General features: G+C 45.1%; 1 protein-coding gene across 1 annotated transcript in view; it reads right to left on the reverse strand.

Annotated features, from left to right (window-relative positions):
* Positions 1-20,772, reverse strand: part of LOC116978979 (tripeptidyl-peptidase 2-like) — a 90,233-nt gene that overhangs the window by 63,795 nt on the left and 5,666 nt on the right. Inside the window, exons 4-10 of the mRNA XM_033030308.1 lie at positions 17,483-17,587; positions 16,311-16,435; positions 15,095-15,258; positions 13,481-13,635; positions 12,253-12,329; positions 5,287-5,414; positions 3,227-3,326 (exon numbers count right to left, since the gene is read on the reverse strand). Of these exons, the coding sequence (XP_032886199.1) occupies positions 3,227-3,326; positions 5,287-5,414; positions 12,253-12,329; positions 13,481-13,635; positions 15,095-15,258; positions 16,311-16,435; positions 17,483-17,587 (854 nt within the window). The remainder of the gene's footprint in view (positions 1-3,226; positions 3,327-5,286; positions 5,415-12,252; positions 12,330-13,480; positions 13,636-15,094; positions 15,259-16,310; positions 16,436-17,482; positions 17,588-20,772) is intronic.

The following is a 20,772-nucleotide window of genomic DNA, read 5'->3' on the forward strand; positions in this document are numbered from 1 at the left end:
CGGGTCGCCGTGCAGTAAGCTCCGGAGCGCTGTGGCCGCCGACTCCCAGCTGGGGCTGCGGGCGTCCGGCCGCGGGCGGCGCCGGTTGTACCTCCGACCCCGGCAACTCTACCCCTGGCTGCGCGGCGCTCCAAATCCAGCGCGGCCCGCGGCCGGACACCCGCAGCCCCAGCACCGCTGTAGCCGCCGACATGTTGTGTGTCGGCGGCCACAGCGCTCCGGAGCTTACCGCACGGCGACCCGGTAAGGCATTGCCCGCTCCCCGCTGGTATCCCAGCGCTGCGACGCCGATGACTCCCAACATCGCGGCGCTGGGGCTGCGGGCGTCCGGCCGCGGGCCGCGCTGGATTTGGAGCACCGCGCAGCCAGGGGTAGAGTTGCCTGGGTCGGAGCTCCAACCGGCGCCGCCCGCGGCCGGACGCCCGCAGCCCCCAGCTCCGCGATGTTGGGAATCGGCGGCCACAGCGCTCCGGAGCTTACTGCACGGCGACCCGGTAAGGCATTGCCCGCTCCCCGCCTCTCCGACCAGGTAGGGGACTAAGAATTAAAGTTTCCCCCTTCACCCCCCCCCCCCCCACCACATAAAATCCCTCCAAACTAACTGACTAACATTTATGCAATGATTCTCCGGGGAGGAGGCAGCCGCTCCAGACTTTTCAAGCTGCCCGCGCTACCTACCTAATCTACGCTAAAAATCTTCCATTCGGAAATCCGAAAAATTCCGAAATCCGACAAGTGTCTGGTCCCAAGGCTTTCAGATAAAAGGTTGTGCACCTGTAATCTTATTTACAGCTTATCCCACGATCAGCCTGTTTTATCTTACCAGAGATATATCCTCCCTGTAGCTTAATAAGCTTCCTTTCCCTCCGTCCCTCTTCTGACAAAGAGTCTTCATCCTGAAATACCAGCTACTTCCGTTCCAAAAGATGTGGCTTAACCTGCTGAGTATTTCCACCATTTTCCACTTCTATTTTATCTTTGACAAAGGGACTGGCTTTTTTCGGCATCATAAATAAAAGAGTTCAGGGGGTTTGGGGAGGTGATTCCAGAGTTTAGGATATTCATATATGAAAGCACATGCACCGATTAAATTCAATCTGGTACAAGATCTTAGAATTGGAAGAGCGCAGAGACCTCCAAGGTTTGTAGGGCCAGAGGAGGTTGCAGAGAAGGGGAGAGGTGAGAGCAAAGAGAAATTTCAAACCAAGCAGGAACCTCGAAGTGCGAGAGCAATCCAGAGGGTCAGGCAGCTTCTCTGAAGAACACGGACAGGCAACGCTTCGGGTCAGGAACCCTCACGAAGAAAATTTTAGGATTGAGTCTTTGTCAGATCAGGAATCATTTTAAGTCAGCAAACATATGTGATAGGTGATTGGGCAGCACAGCAACTCAGTGGTAGAGTTGTTGCCTTAGAGCGCAGGAGACCTGGGTTTGATCCTGACGACAAGTGCTGCCTTTACGGAGTTTGTACGTTCTCCCTGAGACCACGTGGGTTTTCTCCAGTTGGTCTGGTTTCCTCCCTCCCTACAAAGACATGTAGATTTGTAGGTTAATTGCCTTTGGCAAAATAAATTGTGAATTGTCCCTCGTGTGTAGGATAGTGGTAGTGAACATGGTGATCGCTAGTCGGAGTGGACCCAGTGGGCTGAAGGGCTTGTTTTCGAGCTGTGTTTCGAAAGTCTAAAGTAAAGTAAAGTCTCTTCTTTGACTGAAAAAAAAGCTTTTCTCTGTACCTTGGCACACATGTCAATAATAAACAAAACTTAACATGCCATTTTACGGTCATTTAAATAATTTTGGTGTAGTCGCTATTGCGTTTAGTGATCTAATCCAGGTGTTCACAATAAGTAAAGAAATTCTTCGGAACACGATCTGTCTAGATCCAAAAACTAAGGCGCGTTGCCTTCTCAAGATCCATCGTACTTTTGACTTTGACACAGTTTCCCAGTATTTCTGATGGTTCAATGTCGTAATTGCTGCAGGCAGAAGCCACAGTGCTGTAGGGAAGCAGTGGTGGGAGTAAACCTGTCAGCCAGCACGGACAGGGTAAATAAAATTACTCCCAACCATACTGCGCGTTTATCTGCAGATTGGAAACAATCCAGATCAGATTGGAAACAGTTCTAGGAAACGTTATTTCATTACTGATGTTAAAGGAGACATACTGTGTCTGAATTCTGTGCCAAGGCTTCCACGCCAACAGAATTCTGGAACCAGCATGCTGTGTACGTTTTCCTGCATGCATATACATTGTAACACCCCCCCCCCCTCCTCTCCCCCCCCCCCCCCCCCCACCATTAACCGCATTCCTGTTCCCCAACCTCTGTCCACTTCACCCTCCCTCAAGTTGGAAAGGGTGCAGAGGAGATTCACCAGCATATGACTTAGGCTTGTGGGCTTATAAGGAGATACGAGATAGGCTGTTACTTTTTTTCTTTGGACCGTAGGAGGCTGAAGGGTGATCTTGACTTGCAGGGACACAAGGATTAGCCATTCAATTTAATGGCCAGAAGCCATTTGAGGGTGCTAAAGCCTACTGATCCTATGCTCTCTCCATCTCAGCTACATTGGTCTATAGTCATATGCACCAGGGTGCAATAAAATCCCTTGTTCACAGCGTACATACAGTAATAATAAATACAGCAATAAATATAACAAGTGCAAAACAGCACTTGCAGTGCTAAAACAGAGTGGAGAAAAGTAATGAAAATGTACATGAATGGAATAGTCAATGAGGTAGAGTTAAGAATAATAGTCTGTAATAACTGTAGATGCTGGTTTACCAAAGATAGCCACACAGTGCTTGGGTAACTCTGGAGAACATGGAGAGGAAGAACAGTATTTGATTGCTGCTCTGGGAAGGGGAGTATAAAAGAGATGATTAGTTCAGGAATCGGATAGTAGTGGGGAAGAAATTGTTCTTAAGTTTGGATGCCTGAGCTTTCAAGCTTCTGTGTCTTCTCCCAGAGATTAGAGAGAAAAGGAAATGGCCAGGGTGACAGGCATCTTTGACAATATTTCCTGATGCCATGAACTGTGAAGGACTGGATGGAAGGAAGTTAACGAGACTGTGATGATCTTGGCCGTGCTCACAATCTACAGGTTCAGACTAATACAGTTAATTTTAAAATAGACTTCCTATGACTTTCAAATGCTGATCACTAAGAAACCCTTTTGTCTGTGGGATGGTTGTACATTATCCAACACAAAACAAGCTAGCTCTTACCAAGGCCCCCTCGATGACCAGGTGTATTGATTCGCTGGCAACCGTTCCCGCATGGAGTATCCTGCGACCATCATATCTGGACTGACATATGCACCAACACCTAATAACATAACACATTACAATCACCCACACTTGCAATCATCTTGACACTGTAAAGAGAGGTTTGACAGTTTGGGCAAAGCTGGATATATATATTTTGATTCTATCTGTGAAACTAGTCATGGTCCCATGTTTAGAACCAACATTAATTTCAAACAAAGTGTTGGAGGACTCTGAGACTTGAGTCTGAAGGAGAATTCTGAACAGAAATGTCACCTGTCCATTCTCTCCAAAGAACCATTGAGTTCCTCCTGCATTTTGTGTTTTCTCAAGATTCCAGCATCTGCAGTGTCTTGTGTCTAACATTAGATTCATCTCTGGCCAGTGAAGGGTTAAGTTATTGTTTGTGTCGGAGGTACTTTCAGTGCAAATTATCTCCATCCTAGTTTTGTATGACAACATTTCAACTTTCTTTGGTGGAGGAATATACAAAGTTTTATTTTCACTTTGTTCCCAGGTCTCAACCTAGATTTAGCAAAGCTATGAACAACTTGCCGGTGACTGAACCCAAAGCAGAACCAAATGGTCACCTGGTGAGGAATTGAAGTTGAAGCAACAGTTCCTGATAGGGTTTGTGGTGGCACAGCTCTCAGTGCTGATGCTCGGGACGTGGGTTCATTGCTGCTGTCCGTGCGGACTTTGCATGCCCTCTCCACGATTACATGGGTTTTCACGAGTGCTCCCGTTTCCTCCCATGACCAATTAATGTCCTGATAGATTAGCTGGCCGATAAATTACCCCTTCGAGTAGGCTTATGGCAAAAAGAGTCACAGAAATGGAAAGTGTGAGAGAGAAAGTTGGGAAGTCCAGGTATGTATGGGGAGAGGCAATTGGTTGAGGGGATTTGAGTGTATGATTGGTAGAGACAACAGCCTTAGATCAATGAATTTTCATTAGATTTGGGCTTGAGTCAAAGTCTTTTTAGTTTTAAGTTTCAAAGATATAACATGAAAACAAGCCTTTCAGCCCACTGAGTCCACACCGACTACCAATCACTCGTTCACACTAGTTCTGTTATTCTACTTTTTCATCCACTAGAGGCAATTTACTTACAAACCCTCACATCTTTGGGATGTGGGAGGAAATCGGAGCACCCTGGCGGAAACCCACATGGTCACAGGGAGAACGTACAAGCATCACAGACACCAAGATCAGAATTAAACCTGGATCCCTAGCTCTGTGAGACATTGGTTCTACCAGCTGCGCCACTACACCTCCCTTGTTTGTTCAATCCAGGGATGGTGCCTAATTTGCTCTGTACAGCCAACCTTCTATTTTTGCATTTCGGGCTTCCAGCATCTGCAGTACTTTAGCAGAGGCTCTCCCAGGGAACAAATGTGGACGGGCAAGCAGAGGACGTTAATTCGTTGGTCAATCCACACGTCCAAGAAAGCGATGGCTGGAGGCCACAGCAGCCTGGGGCTTGCCTAGATTGGGCACCGCTCAGAACAACTAGAGTGTGGACTGGACTTTGAAAATGGCACCAAAACATGGATCTCACACAAGCTTTAATCAGAAAATAACATGATATTGGGCCAACAAGAGGATATTACTATAGGAAACCAAATGCTTTGCAAATGAGGCGAGATCTTACAGGGAATCTTGGATAGGTGGTTGGGAATCGAGGGAATTCTAGCCATTGGGGCTGAACCAACACCTAACAGAAAGTTGCCCTGATGGCAGGTTCACTTTCGGAAGTTTACCAGCCTCTTACGAGTGATAGAGAAAGGCAAGGGTCATGGAGGGATTTAAACACAAATCTCTCCGTGCACTTAGAAGGGAATTGTTCTGCTGTATAAACTAATGCACAAAGCATGTACAAGATGGAAAGTAGCAGCAGCAGAAACTCTTTGAGGGTCGAGTGGCTTAAAACGCTTCAACCTAAACTAGACAGCAATGATGCACTCCAATGAGAGCGTGTGATCCTTATCAATTTAGTGGGATTCCATTCTCACACTTACCAATTATATGGGTGGAGGTACCACCAGGAGCACCAACTGTGGAGAGACAGGGGCCATTGTTGCCAGCGCTGGACACAAAGATAATGTTGTGTTTCAAAACTGCTTCTTCAATCACCTTGCAAATCCTCCTGGAAGGAAGAATGAAATATAATCATAGAATCATACAGCATGGAAACAGGCCCTTCGGCCCAACTTGCTCACACTGACCAGCATGTCTCATTTACACTAGTCCCACCTGCCTGCATTTGGCCCGATTTCCTCTAAACCTATCCTATTCATGTACCTGTCCAAATGTTTTTTAAACGTTACAATACTACCTGCCTCAATTACCTCCTCTGGCAGATCATTCCATACATCAACCACCCTCTGAGTGAAAAAGTTACTCCTCAGGTTCCTATTAAATCTTTCCCCCCTCACCTTAAACCTATTTCCTCTGGTTCTTGTTTCCCCTAGTCTGGGCAAGAGGCTTGTGCGTCAACCCGATCTATTCCTCTCATGCTTTTGTACACCTCATCCTCCTGCACCCCAAGGTATAGAGTCCTGGAATGAGAGCATTGTCAATCACATCCATGTTGGCTCTTCAGAAATTCATTCCAGATTAACTCCAGTGCCATCCCCCTGCTCAGTGCTCACAAGGCACAGGGATGGTACCGTGGGGCAGCTGGTAGAGCCGCTGTTTCAGCGCGCTGGAGACTAGGGTTCGATTCTGACCTGTCATTGATAGTGTGGAGCTTGCATATTTTTCATATGAACGTCTGAGCTCCAGTTTCCTCCCACATCCCAAAGACGTGCGGGTCAGTCGGTTAATTGGTCTCTGTAAATTGCCCCTTGTGTGTGGGTGAGGGTTAGAATCTGAGGGGAGTTGATGAGAATGTTTTACGAGCATGGGGGTATCCAAAACTAGAGGGCATAGGTTTAAGATGAGAGGGGAGAAATTGAAGGGGGATCTAGAGGAGCAAGCTTTTCATACAGAGGGTGGTTGTTATATGGAATGAGCTGCCAGAGGAGAAGGTGGAGGCAGGTACAATGTTTAAAAGGCATTTGGGCAGGTTCTTGAATAGGACAGGAGCAGAGGGACACTGGCCAAATGCATGCAAGTGACATAAGTGCAGATACGCACCACAGTCAGGGTGGATGAGTCGGGCTAAAGGGCCTCAACAGTTCTATGACTTTACCCATGACATCTTGGGGAAAGGAAGAACATGAAAACTCCCCACAGACAGCATGCAAGGTCAGGATCAAATCTAGGTTACTGGATCTGTGAGGCAGCAGTTCTGTTCGTTGCATTATAGTGCTGCCCTATGCCTTTGAGGATATCACTAAATTGACTGACAACATCTGACCACGTCTTGATGGAGCTCAAATTATGCTCTCAATGGTTTACAGCACAGGAGGGTGCCATCAGATCTACTGAGTTTGTCATCTCCTAATAAAGTAGTTCCATCATTCTTATTCCTTCTTTCCCCATAACCCACAATTACTTTCCTTCAAGTGCCTATCCTATAAAAAGTACGTCATTCTGTTTCTATCACCCCTGTAGTTAGTGTGTTAAAGATTATAACTGTTCCCTGAAGAAAACAGCTTTGCTTTGTTCAATTAGCCGGCTCACGCAGATTCCTCCAATTGGTCGCATCAGGTGCCAATTCTGGATGAATACTACACACTAACAGTAGTGAGAAATATTGCTAGGATGAGTTCATAGAAAAAAACATTACTGAAGCCTCACCTACTAGCAGGAGATCGGCAATAGAGAATTAAAAAGCAAAACACAAAGTGCTAGAGGAACTCAATGAGTCAAGCAGCATCTGCGGAAGGAGTGGACAGATGATGTTTCAGGACGGGACCCTTTGTCAGACTGAAGGAAAGTCATCTGTCCATTCCCTCCACAGATGCTTCCTGACTCCCAGAGTTCCTCCAGTACTTTATGTTTTGCTCATGATTCCGGCATCTGTAGTTCCTGAGTCTCCTGAGAATTAAAACAAACCGTTCCTCAGGCAGCATCTCCGGAGGGAAGGAATGGGTGACTTGTCGGGTCGAGCCCCTTCTCAGACTGAGCATCAGGGGAGAGGGAAACTAGAAATATGGAAGGGAAAGGTGTGAAAATGACAGTTCAAAGCAGACAATGATCAAGGAAATCGTGTTCAAGAAGGAACTGCAGATGCTGGAAAATCGAAGGTACACACAATTGCTGGAGAAACTGCACCCGCTGAGTTTCTCCAGCAATTTTGTGTACCAATGATCAAGGAAATGTAGAATGGTCCATTGTTGTCTGAGGGAAAGGTGACAAGGAGGCATACAAACAATAAAATTAATCAGGAGGACAGTGAAACTAGTCGGCGAACTAGGGTGGGGGAGGGACGGAGAGAGAGGGAAAATAAGGGTTACCTGAAGTTAGAGAAATCAATATTCATACCGCTGGGTTGTAAGCTGCCGAAGCAAAATTTGAGGTCTGTCCCTCCAATTTGCATTTGGCCTCACTCTGACATGCCACCATGCCTTTTTTAAAAAAAATATATCAGTTTGTCAGAGTATCCTGTTAATTGCATGGAGCTGTCCTACAGGATCAAACTCAGACACAGAAGCATGAAAATGAAACCGTGTTTGATTAATTTATTGAAATGCCGACATGTGCTGCAAATAAAGATATACAGGTAAATGCGCTACGCTGAGATTTACAAAAGATACGGTGCCGCACCATAGGTTATTGTAGAAAATTAAAGTTAGTGGCATATGGTGCAATATCCTGGCATGGGCAGAAGATTGGTTGGCTAACTCATAACAGAGCAGGAACAAATGGATCTTTCACTGGTTGGCAAGATGTCACAAGACCTCAGCTTTTTTACAATTTATATAAAAGACTTGATGAAGATATCAAAGGTACAATTGCTAAATGCACTTATGACGCATAAACTTTTCAAAATAACATTGTTAAGAGGCTGCAAGGAAGCTACACGGGAACACTGATAGATCAAGTGAGTCGTCAAAGATCTTGATAATGTAGAATAATGTAGGAAAAGGTTGTTATCCACTATGGCAGGAGTAATACAAGCAGTGAGAGGTTGTAGAAGTCTGGTTGCAGAAGGATCTTGGAGTCCTAATGCATGTTCTGCAAAAGGCTACTATATAAGTACACTGAATAATTAAAAAGGTAACAGAATGTCTCTCTTTGTGCTGGGGGAATTGAATATAAAAACAGTTTTTGCTTCACTTGTACTTGTTAAGAGACATTATGTCACAAGTGCTGTGCACAGTATTGGTTATTTTAGAAGGGATTTTAATGCGTTGGAAGCAGTGCAGTAGAGGCTGATGGAACCAACACATGCAATGGTTGTTTTTGCCCAAGGAGTGAAGGTTGACTGACCATGCTGAGCTTGAATCTGTTGCCGTTTAGAAAAGAAAGAGGGGACTGAATCAAAACATGAAGTGGAGCATAAGCAGAATGGATGCAGCGAAAAAAGGTTTCCTCTTGTGGAAGAATCTAGAAGAAAGGGTCATTGCTTAAAATTAGGGGTCATCGACTCAAGATAGAGAAGAGGTGTACTATCCCCATCTGTCCTTAATACCCATGTCCTCTAAAAAGTGACCATTCTGATCTCAGTCCCTGTACCAGTCTATGTGCAGTGTTTTAAAGCAACAATTTAATTTCTTTTGTATTCTCTGCATTAGATCATTTTTTTCATCTCGTCTTTTTAATTTCTTCAGTCATTAGTTTGAGCTAGTCCCCTTTTATTAACACCTCCACTAGTGGGGGGGGGGGACTTCACTGTTTACCTTGTTGTAACTCTTTATAACATTCAGATCACATTATCCACTGCACTGAATAACACTAATTTCTCAAGCACTTCCACAATTATCCTCAATGATACACTAACCCTATCGCATATTCTTTTTTAATGGACTATACAAAACTACTATAATACTACAGGGTAACTGAGGGAGTTTACAATCTCAATATGCTATTCTAGTTTTGAAGCTTTCCTCCAGATGCATAACCTGTGTAGCACTTGTTCTGGTTTCTTGGGATCTATTATACTATTTTCAAAAGACTCCTTTAACATTTATATAGCAGTTGTGAACAGATTAATGACCATCAAAGTCCCAAAGGAGGAATGACTCATTTACATGCTCATCTCTGTCCATGATTAATGCTGAGATAATTTAAAAAAATTGTTATTCCAGTGGTCCCAGGAGCACTTATTTCATTAGGTTGAAGCTCCAACCAGCTGACAATATGCCTTTTTTTCCATTAATTAATTTCTCCATTTGAGTCTCAGTTTCCTACTGCACTGAAACCAAAACTTTTCTTCTCATTTACAGATCACTTCATGGTCCCATTTCAGGTTGACCCGCAACCATTGACATAGAACTGTACAGCATGGAATAAGACAATTCGACCCAACTTATCCATGTCAACTCATGGGCCACCTTCCGCATTAAGTCCATCTCCCAGCACTTGGTCCATAGCATTCTACGCATAAGCCATTCAAGTCCTTACCCAGATCTTTCATAAACTACGTCAGCGGCGCAACTGAAACCACTATGAAGCGACACAGTGATGCAGCTGGTAGAGCTGCTGCCACACAGTGCCAGAGACTGAGGTTCGATCTGGGTGGATCTGGTGCCGTCTGTGTGGATATTGCAGGTTCTCCCTGTGAGCATGTGGGTTTCCTCTGGGTGCCCCCGTTTCCTCTCACATCTCAAAGACATGCAGGTTTGTAGGTTAACTGACCTCTGTAAATTGTCCCCAGCATGTAGGGAGTGAATGGAAAAAGTGGGATAACATAGAACTAGTGTTAACAGATCAATGGTTGGAGTGTGCTCGGTGGGCCGAAGGGCCTGTTTCCATGGTGTATCTCCAAACTAAACTCTCTTTGGCAATGCATTCCAGGTGCTCACTATTCTCTGGTGAAGAAGAAAAGGGAAATTAGATTGTGGACTTTATATATGGGCCAAGAAGAATGTCAGAAGTGATGCTGAAATTCTGATTAAACAAATGATACTCCCTTTATAACAAGCAAGAAATTAGAAAGACTTGCTTGGTGGCACAAGAAACTGCAGATGCTGGAATCTTCAACAAAAAAAGTGCTAGAGGAACTCAACAGAACAGGCAGAATCAGTGGAGGGAAATGGACAGACGACGTTTCAGAAACATTGATCCTCGGTAACATGACAAGATAGATGGCAAGATGTCTCCACTGCCCAGTGGGAGATCTCAAATGAGGAGATATCGTTACAAGATAAGGGGCTGATTATTTAAAACTGAGGTGCATTGGAACATCTTTCAAAAGGGGTGGGTGAATCTGTGGAATTTTCTATCTCAGAAGGGTATGGAGGCTGGATCTTAATAAGGAAGTAAATGATCATGGAATAGGGGGTTATGGGGAAATGGCATGCGAGGAATTGAGGCCAAGATAGATCAGCCATGATCATACTGAATGGTGGGGTAGACTAGCATGGCCGAATTACCTACTCCTGTTCATATTATTCCACGCAAACCCACTCAGCAGCATCTGAGCTGATGGGACTAGCTTTCTTTTGCACAATCAACAAATTGGTAAACATTTGGGGACACAAGGAACTGCAGATGCTGGGTTTACCAAATATAAAGTGCTGGGATAACTCAGCGGGTCAGGTAGCCTCTCAGAAGAACATGGATAGATGATGATTCGGCTTTGGAATTTATATTAACACTGACTGCCAGGCAGATTGTGTTGCAATGAAATGAATACCAAATCAGTCTGTAAGTCTGGTGAAAGGGACCTTCATCGTCCAAAGTTCCCACTGTAAAGAGCAACCTCCGAGAAAATGTCAAGACTTGATGAGACTGGCTTTTTACCAAAAAAGATCATCAAAAAGTTAATTTCATTCACATTTCCGGATAGTCTGCCTTTTCTGCACAGAGCCCTTCAGTTAGCAGGAAGATAAGGATTTGTTTTGCAAATATCCATTAATTTGCTAAACTGCTGAAGCACTGACACCAATAAACTGGCAGGTCCCCTCTCGTAATTAAAATTTCCGCAGACCGAGCAGACTTCATCAAGAAATGCCACTGAAAGCAAACTCCTTATTGCCTGCTATTTTTGCACCACCTGTTTCCTGACCCATGGCTTTCCCTGGGGCATTTTTTAATATGGGAGGACAATGCCACACAGAACTCTTGAATAATTAGACGTTCTACACCAGATCAAAATCAACAGAGCAATTCAGTCAGTCCCACCCAACTCCTTCCCTGCAGCCCGTCAAATCTTTTCTCCCTCTAGTATTTATTCAATCCTCTTCCAGGCACCGTGTTCCATATATAATTACTCAATGTGTATAGAAGCCCTCAGGAGAAGGTTCTTTACTTCAAGAGTGAGAACGCAGCACACACTGCCACAGGTATTAAGATGCAAGCAGCTGCAGATGCTGGATTATAAAAAAAGACACAAAGTGCTGTAGTAGCTCAGCGAGTCTGGCAGCATCTCTGGCAAATGTTGAGAGGTGACGCTTCTGATGGTCTGAAAAAGGGCCCCGACCTGAAATGTCACCTCTCCATTTTCACCAGAGATGCTGCCTGACCCGCTGAGTTACTCCAGCACTTTGTGTCTGCCACAGGTATTGATTGAAGTGATGAAAGTGGACACAATTAAAGAGAAGTTGCAAACACAAGAGGGGAAGGAGCAGACGAGTGTACTCGTACAGTTCTAAGTGCTTAAGAGTAGCAACACTGCCCAGTAAGCAACATGGCTCATTTCCATTGCTCCGCACTGTATACGTATCTGAGAATGGAGCATCTGAGCTGATGGAACTAGCTTTCTTTAGCAGATAGAGCAATAGCAGATGCAGGAGAAGTGTGGTGACACAGTTCCACCTACAGACGAGGAGACGTGCAGTTTACAGGCTTTCTGCTGCAGGAGCCACTTAATAAAAATAGTCTAGCGTATGGCCATTTTAAACCACTGTAACATGCAATGGATTGTGACTTACCCAGAGTTAGGCCAGTGAGCTGCTTCACCATAGCTGTAATTTACAAGGTCACACTTGTACTTGATCACTTCAATTATCTGGAAAGTTGAAGGTGAAAGAATTAAAGATGGAAATATTTAGTTTGGTTTAGTTTAGAGATACAGCACGGAAACAGGCCATTCGGCCCACCGAGTCCATGCCGACCAGTGATCCCCGTGCACTAGCACTATCCTACACACTAGGGTCAATTTACATTTTTTTACCGAAGCCAAATTAACCTACAAACCTGTACGGCTTTGGAGTGTGGGAGGAAATCACGGTCATGAGAAGAACGTACAAACTCCGTACAGATAGCACCCGTATTCAGGATTGAACCCGGGTCTTCGGTGCTGTAAGGCAGCAACTTACTGCTGCACCATCGTGCCACCCATGCACACAATTCACATGCAGATGAAGCACAATTAACCAAATTATAGTGTTATAAATGCTTACAGGTTACATAGAAGCTCAGATATTACTCCAGGGAAATTCAGAAGAACCATTAACAGTTGAACCATCATTTAATTCACTTCGGGTATTCAGCAATGGATCCAGGTTTAGGTTTATTATTGTCACATATGCAGTGAAAGACTTTGTTTTGCATGTTACACAAAACAGATCAGATATACATTAGATCGATACAAAGTGCTGGAGCAACTCAGTGGGTCAGGCTGCATCTCTGGAGAAAAGGAATAGGTGACATTTTGCATTGGAACCCTTCTTCAGTGGGTTTTCCTTCCTGCTCAGATATACATGGATACAATCCGTTCAAACTTAAGGACAATATATAGAGAAAAGGGGAAGGTAATTCTAAGCATTGTAGCATGTTCGGATATATTTCTCAGCATGTGGCACATCAGTTCCATAGACAAAGTCCAATGTCCTCAATGGGGTAGAGGTGAATTGAACAGTGCCCTATGAAAGGACTGTTTAGAAGCACTTACAAAAAATAAACAGCTTTTCATATAAAGGCATTTAGTTAATAAAATAAATGACACTTTGCTAACAAAATGCTTAGTGACAAAGGCAAATTTTAAGCAGCTTCCTGAAGGAACAGAGGCGTGGCAAGGCAACTCCAGTGCTATGGCCAACATAGCTTCAGAAACAGCAATTAATGAAGGTGGGAAGAAGATGAGGTCCAAAGGGGAGACCTGAATATACTAGTACATACTGGGCAGCAACCCTTTGCCGTGAACATGATGCCACTCACCGCACGGATTAAGCTGGTCCCAGTCTCCATTGTATTTAGCCTGGAGTCAGCCACCTTGATAGCCAAAATCTGAGCCCCAGGAGCCACACCGTTCCTTTCCGGGTCTTCGGGGAAGTGCCCAGCAGCAATTGCAGCCACGTGTGTTCCGTGGGATCCTGTGCATGTAAATTTGTCAGCATTTACATACTGTTATTTAACAAGATGAGAGGTCAGAGTTATGAAGTCATACGACATGTAAACAGGCTCTTCGGCCTAACTTGCCCATGCCAAGACACTCCATCTACGTTATTGGCACCTGTCCGCCATTCACCCATATCACTCTAAACCTTTCCTATCCATGTATCTGTCCAAATGACTGTTAAATAATGTTATAGTACCTGCCTCAACTACTTCCTCTGGCAGTCATTCCATATACTCACCTCCCTCTGTGCGAAAAGGTTGCCCCTCACGTTTCAATCAAATCATTCCCCTCTCACCTTAAACCTATGTCCTCTGGTTCTTGGTTCCCCCACTCTGGGTAAATGATTTTGTGCATCTACCCTACCTATTCCCCTCATGATCTTATACAACGCTCTAAAATCACCCCTCAGCCTCCTGAGCTTCAAGGAATAAAGTCCTACCCTGCCCAACCTCTCCCTAAAGCTCAGGCCTTCGTCCTGGCAACAGCCTCGTGAATCTTCTCTGCACTTATTCCAGCTTAATGACATCCTACAGCAAGGTGACCAAAACTAAACACACTACTCCAAATGTGGCTTTACCAACGCCTTGTGCAAATGTAACATAATATGCCAACTTCTGGACTCAATACTGTCCACAACAAGACTTTAGAGCAAAAATATAAACTACTCGAAGAACTCAGCAGGTTGATTAGCATCTGTGGAAGCAAAAGATTGGTTGGAATTTTGTGGAATTGAGTGTTTCCCATCAGTTTAACGTTTGCTCCAGATTCCAGCATCTGCAGGCACTTTTGTCTATGCATTGCTTGAGTTTAGTTTAGAGGTAGAGCAGGGAAACAGGCCCTTTGGCCCAAATCACCTGTTTACACTATTTCTATGTTATCCCACTTTCACATCCACTCCCAACAGACTTGGGCCAATTAACCTACAAACCGGCACGATATGGGAGGAAACTGGAACAACTAGAAGATACCCGCGCAGTCACCGAGAGAACGTGCAAACGCCACACACACAGCACCCAAGGTCAGGATCGAACCCGGGTCTCTGGTGCTGCGAGGCAGCGGCTCTACCAGCTGTAATAAAGATGATTACTTAACCCTATTTCTACAGTTTCCCCAAGACTTAGCAAACCTTTCCGTCTCAGGTGAAACACTGCTGATGTTGCTTCCACAACCCTTTCATCCAAGGCATTGTTAATCATATTCACTTGCGTTGCATTAATGATATTCTCATTCCCCTGGTCCTTAAACCCAATTCATGGGATTCAACCTTTCGTTGATTAGACACAAGGAACTGCAGATGTTGGAATCTTGGGGCAAAACACATCTCTGGAGATGTGGATAAGCGATGCTTTGCGTTGCTTTGGAAACAGTTTATTTCCATATTTTTTTGATGTGAAAATGGACAATGGGCAGATTCCTTTCTGCTACCTACTTACCAGAGTTGGTGACGATGGAAAGAATGTTCCCTTCATCGTAAACATTGATGGAGTAATTCAACATTTCTGATTTGCCGAGCTGTGCGTATTCGTGGCCTTCCTTGTAGCTCCTCAGAGTTTGACAGCTGCTCAGATCTCCACATTCACTGGTGTCAAGGCAAGCTCTAGAGAGGCAGGCAGAATACAAAGACCAGCGGCACATTAGAGATACATTTCAAACAGACCAGAGCAAGCAGGTTTATCAAAGAGTTACAGGTTTATTCACATTCAAATTAGGTTTAGATTTATTATTGTAACGCATAGCGAGGTACAGTTAAATGCTATCCAATCAGATAATGCTATATATCAATACAATCAAGTCAAACTCAAGTACAATGGGTAGGGCCAAGGGGAAAATATAGAGTGCAGAATACTCAGCAGAGTAGCGCATCAGAGGTAGAGGTGAATTGAACTGTACCCCAGCTTATCGAAGGGCCGTTCAGAAGCCTGATAACAGAGTGGAAGAGAGAAGAAGGCAGAATACAAAGAATGATCCGAAACGTCACCCATTCCTTCAGTCCAGAGATGCTGCCTGTCCTGCTGATTTACTCCAGCTTTTTGTGTCCAACAATGTGGAAGAAGCTGTTTCTGAATCCGATACTTTCAAGCTTTTGTATGTTCTGCCAGACAGGAGAGGGGAGAAGGAGGAATGACCAGGGTGGGACAAGTCTTTGATTATGTTGGCTGTTTTCTGTTTGAGCTGAGTGATGGACTGGGCTACATCTACAACTCTCTGCAATTTATTGCGGTCTTGGGCAGAGCTGTTCCCAAACCACGCAGTAATGAATCCTGACAATATGCTTTCTATTTTTTGCGCAGAGCAATTGTTTGCATGGACAAGAGCCTACAGGCAATTCAGTCACAAAGTTCACCTATATTTTTGTACTCTCTTTCCGAATTGTGACACTATTATTGAAGAAATGTGCTGTGGCAATAATGCAAACAAGCTTCTTTTGCCTGCAAGTAAATCTCTTGCAACAATTAGTTAAGCTACTGCAATTAGCTTTTATTAAGAAATTGTGGTGCTGAGTCATTACTTCAGTTAAATAATTAATCAGCAGTGTGATTTGAATCCCGGAAGTGCCAGAGTTCTTTGTTTTATCTGCTAGAATGGTGTGAAGTGAAACTGTACAAGGGTCTCAAGAACTGACACCGAAATGACACAAAATGAATTCACCTCCAACTCTCTCCATCGTGCCAAACCAAGCAGTCGTACACAGGTCCCAAGTCGCTGTACATCTTCTCCTGAACATCCAACTGATCAACCTGACACTGAAGGTCTTCCAGGGCAAGCTTCTCTTCCTGTTGAAAAGTCCAATTCCAAGAGGACACATCAACACGTTATGTCAGCAAAGATTTCCCTCCCCTCCAGAATGCTGTCAGAAAGAAGGACCCAAGTTCAGGGGGATCACAAGTAGTTGCAGATGCTGGAATTGCATAGAACGCAAAGTGCTGGAGTAGCTCAGCAGGTGAGGCAGCATCTGTGGAGGATTTCAGCTCAGGACGCTTCTCCAGCTCAGTTCCTCCAGCACTATATTTTTTGCTTGTGAATCCATCATCTGCAGTTTCTTATGTCTCCAGTGGACTGTTCTGTGCTCTATAAAGCAACAACAAAGAACAGCCCTTGATTCTGGGGTGCAAAGTTTCTGCAGTTGGTGGATATAAATAGCACCATCCAACTTGCTTCAGTAGCTCCAGTGAACATAGAGGTGTGGTCCCCTTAGGAGTCCAGGAAGATGATAACAATGAGCTGTAAATGTCATCCAATTACAAACCAGTGCACCGCCATCTCCAGCCTCGTCTCCATAATGCCGCATGATTCACTGCGAGGGTTGGCGCTTTTAGGTTATAAATATTCAAACTAAAGTGGAACCTACATTTTCGCCATGTCAAACGAAACTAAAAAAAAACCCTCTTCAGGTTTATACTGCTCCTTCCCCATCATCTGACATTTCCCCTCTTATTCATTTAACTAGTTCCCATCTGAACATTTCTGTTGAATCTTCCATGAATTGACCTAAAACCATTTGCTCTTCATTTCCCTTCCACACCTTTCACCAATTGTATGCAAAATACAGGTACTCTTCTGTAAAGCGAAACTTGCATTTCTAAGAAAGCTCGCATGGCGAAAATTGCATTATAAAACACGTGTCAATGAAGAAAAGGTGGCGTTGTATCCAATTTAGGTTATGGAAATGCACGTTATTCTTCCAAAATCCCAGCTCAGCTCCAAATCATTTGAGTGAATGGTAAATTAAACTGAGACTGAAATCCCCATGTCAATGCAAAATTCCTCTGACGGGGCTCAGGTAACTCCACACCCACTTTCCCTTGCACAGGGCAAACTACCTGAGACAGGCTTGTGTGGGTCGTGTTGAATTCATCCAGCTTTCGGTGGGCTTCTGCCACAGCAACACGATGAGCGGGATCCCACCGCTTCTCCCGTCTCTCTTGCTGTTGATAAAGAGCAAAATTACGAAATTAGGGCAGGGATGAACAAAAGGATCAAGAGAAATCTGAAAAATGAATAGATTCCTCCTGTGCTATAAACTTAAAACTATAAGTTGGGACCACAACTATTTACAATATATATTAATGATTTGGATGAAGGGATTAAAAGTAACATAAGCAAATTTGCAAATGACACAAAGCTGAGTGGCAGTGTGAACTGTGAGGAGGATGCTATGAGGATGCAGGGTGACTTGGACAGGTTAGGTGAGTGGGCAGATGCATGGCAGATGCAGTTTAATGTGGATAAATGTGAGGTTATCCACTTTCGGGGCAAAAACAGGAAGGCAGATTATTATCTAAATGGTGTCAAGTTGGGAAAAGAGGAAGTACAACGGGATCTGGGGGTCCTGGTTCATCAGTCACTGAAAGTAGGCATTCAGGTACAGCAGGCAGTGAAGAAAGCAAATGGCATGTTGGCCTTCATAACACAAGGAGTTGAGTATAGGAGCAAACAGGTCCTCCTACAGTTGTACAGGGCTCTAGTGAGACCAAACCTGAAGTATTGTGTGCAAGTTTGGTCGCCATTCTTGAGGAAGGACATTCTTGCTATTGAGGGAGTGCAGCGTAGGTTCACGAGGTTAATTCCTGGGATGGCGGGACTGTCATATGTTGATAGATTGGAGCGGCTGGGCTTGTATACTCTGGAATTTAGGAATAGAAACATAGAAACATAGAAAATAGGTGCAGTAGTAGGCCATTCGGCCCTTCGAGCCTGCACCGCCATTCAATATGATCATCCAACTCGGTATCCTGTACCTGCCTTCTCTCCATACCCCCTGATCCCTTTCGCCACATCTACCTCCCTCTTAAATATAGCCAATTAACAGGCCTCAACTACCTTCTGTGGCAGAGAATTCCAGAGATTCACCATATAGGGAATCTTATTGAAACATATAAGATTATTAAGGGTTTGGACACACTAGAGGCAGGAAACATGTTCCCAATGTTAAGGGAGTCCAGAACCAGAGACCATAATTTAAGAATAAGTGGTAAGCCATTTAGAACGGAGATGAGGAAAAACTTTTTCACAGAGAGAGTTGTGAGTGTGTGGAATTCTCTGCCTCAATATACAATATACAATAGGTGCCGAAGTATGCCATTCGGCCTTTCGAGCCAGCACCACCATTCACTGTGATCATGGCTGATCATCCACAATCAGTACCCCATTCTTGCCATCTACCCATATCCCTTGACTCTGCTATCTTTAAGAGCTCTATCTATCTCTCTCTTGAAAGCCTCCAGAGAATTGGTTTCCACTGCCTTCTGAGGCAAAGAATTTCACAGATTCTCAACTTTGTGTGTGAAAAGGTCTTTCCTCATCTCCGTTCTAAATGGCTAAACCCCTCGCGTCAACGATACCTCACTACCAAACTTCTCCTCATACTTAAACCTCGACTAAACCGTACCTCACTAAACCTGGCCTCTCTAATAAACCCCACACCTCACTAAACTTCACCTCACACCTTAAACCCCACCTCAATTTAACTAAACCTCCCACCTCATGACTAAACTACACCTCATACCTAATCCGCATCTCGACTAACCGCCGCCTCTCACCCGCTCCCGCTATTTATAGCCCCCTCGGCCGTTGGCGGCGCCTCATGTGAGCGGAGCGGCTCCAACCAGGGGGGCGGGGTGGAGAGCGGCGCAGGCGTATTGCCCGGGAGAGCCGGTCAGAGGGGAGGGGCGCACTCGCGCTGACAGGAGCGAGAGAGAGGCAGAGTTTAGTTGAGGCGAGGTTTCGTATTGGGGTGTGAGATTTAGTTGATGCGAGGTTTAGTCGAGTCAAGGGGTTTAGTCGAGGTGAAAAATCAAATTAATTTCTTGGAAACAAAAATATCGGAATTCCGATTTAAATCAGAAGAATATCATGCCTGCGAGTCCCTTAGTGTCCAGCTCAGACTTCAATATATTAACAATTAAATATTTGTAGGTAGACAAAACTGCTGGAGAAACTCAGCAGGTGCAGCAGCATCTATGAAGCGAAAGAAATAGGCAACTTTTCAGGCCGAAACCCTTCTTCAGACTGATGTAGGGTGGGGGGGGGGGGGCAGGGAGAAGAAAGGAGAAAGGAAGAGGAGGAGCCAGGGGGCTTAGGGAGAGCTGAGAAGGGGAGGAGACAGCAAAGGCTACGGGAAATTGGAGAATTCAATGTTTCTGCCGCTAGGGTGCAGACTACCCAAGCGGAATATGAGGTGCTGCTCCTCCAATTTTCGGTGGTGCTCACTCTGGCCATGGAAGAGGCCCAGGCCAGAAAGGTCGGATTCGGAATGGGAGGGGGAGCCACAGGGAGATTAGGTTGGTTAATGCGGACCGAGCGGAGGTGTTTGGCGAAACGATCGCCAGGCCTACGCTTGGTCTCACCGATGTAGATCAGTTGACATCTAGAGCAGCGGATGCAATAGATGAGGTTAGAGGTGGTGCAGGTGAACCTCTGACGCACCTGGAACGACTGCTTGGGTCCTTGAATGGAGTCGAGCGGTGAGGTAAAGCGACACGTGTAGCATCTCTTGCGGTTGCAAGGGAAAGTGCCCGGGGAGGGGGTGGTGCGGGAGGGAAGGGAAGAATTGACCAGGGAGTTACGGAGGGAACTGTCTTTGCGGAAAGCAAGGGCGGAGATGGGAAGATGTGGCGAGTGGTGGGGTCACGTTGGAGGTGGCAAAAATGACGGAGGACTATTCGTTGTATGTGACGGCTAGTGGGGTGAAAGGTGAGGACGAGGGGGACTCTGCCCTTGTTGCGAGTGGGGGGATGGGGAGAGAGAGCAGTGTTATGGGGTATTGAAGAGACCCTAGTGAGAGCCTCATCTATAGTAGGGGAGGGGAACCCCCGTTCCCTGAAGAATGAGGACATTTCCGATGCCCTGGTGTGGAACACCTCATCCTGGGAGCAGATGCGGCGGAGACGGAGGGATTGGGAGTAGGGGATGGAGTTCTTACAGGAAGCAGGGTGGGAAGAAGTGTAGTCTAGATAGCCATGGGAGTCAGTGGGTTTATAGTGGATTTATCAGGTTGGTTAATGCAGACCGACCGGAGATATATTCGCAGGTCTGGGTAAAGCTTTACAATCCGCTCCTTTGAGAAATTTCACATCTCACATAAGCTTCTAGTTGCGTAATGTTGCATTTT

This window comes from Amblyraja radiata, chromosome 12, assembly GCF_010909765.2.
Source record: "Amblyraja radiata isolate CabotCenter1 chromosome 12, sAmbRad1.1.pri, whole genome shotgun sequence".
Taxonomy (NCBI): domain Eukaryota; kingdom Metazoa; phylum Chordata; class Chondrichthyes; order Rajiformes; family Rajidae; genus Amblyraja; species Amblyraja radiata.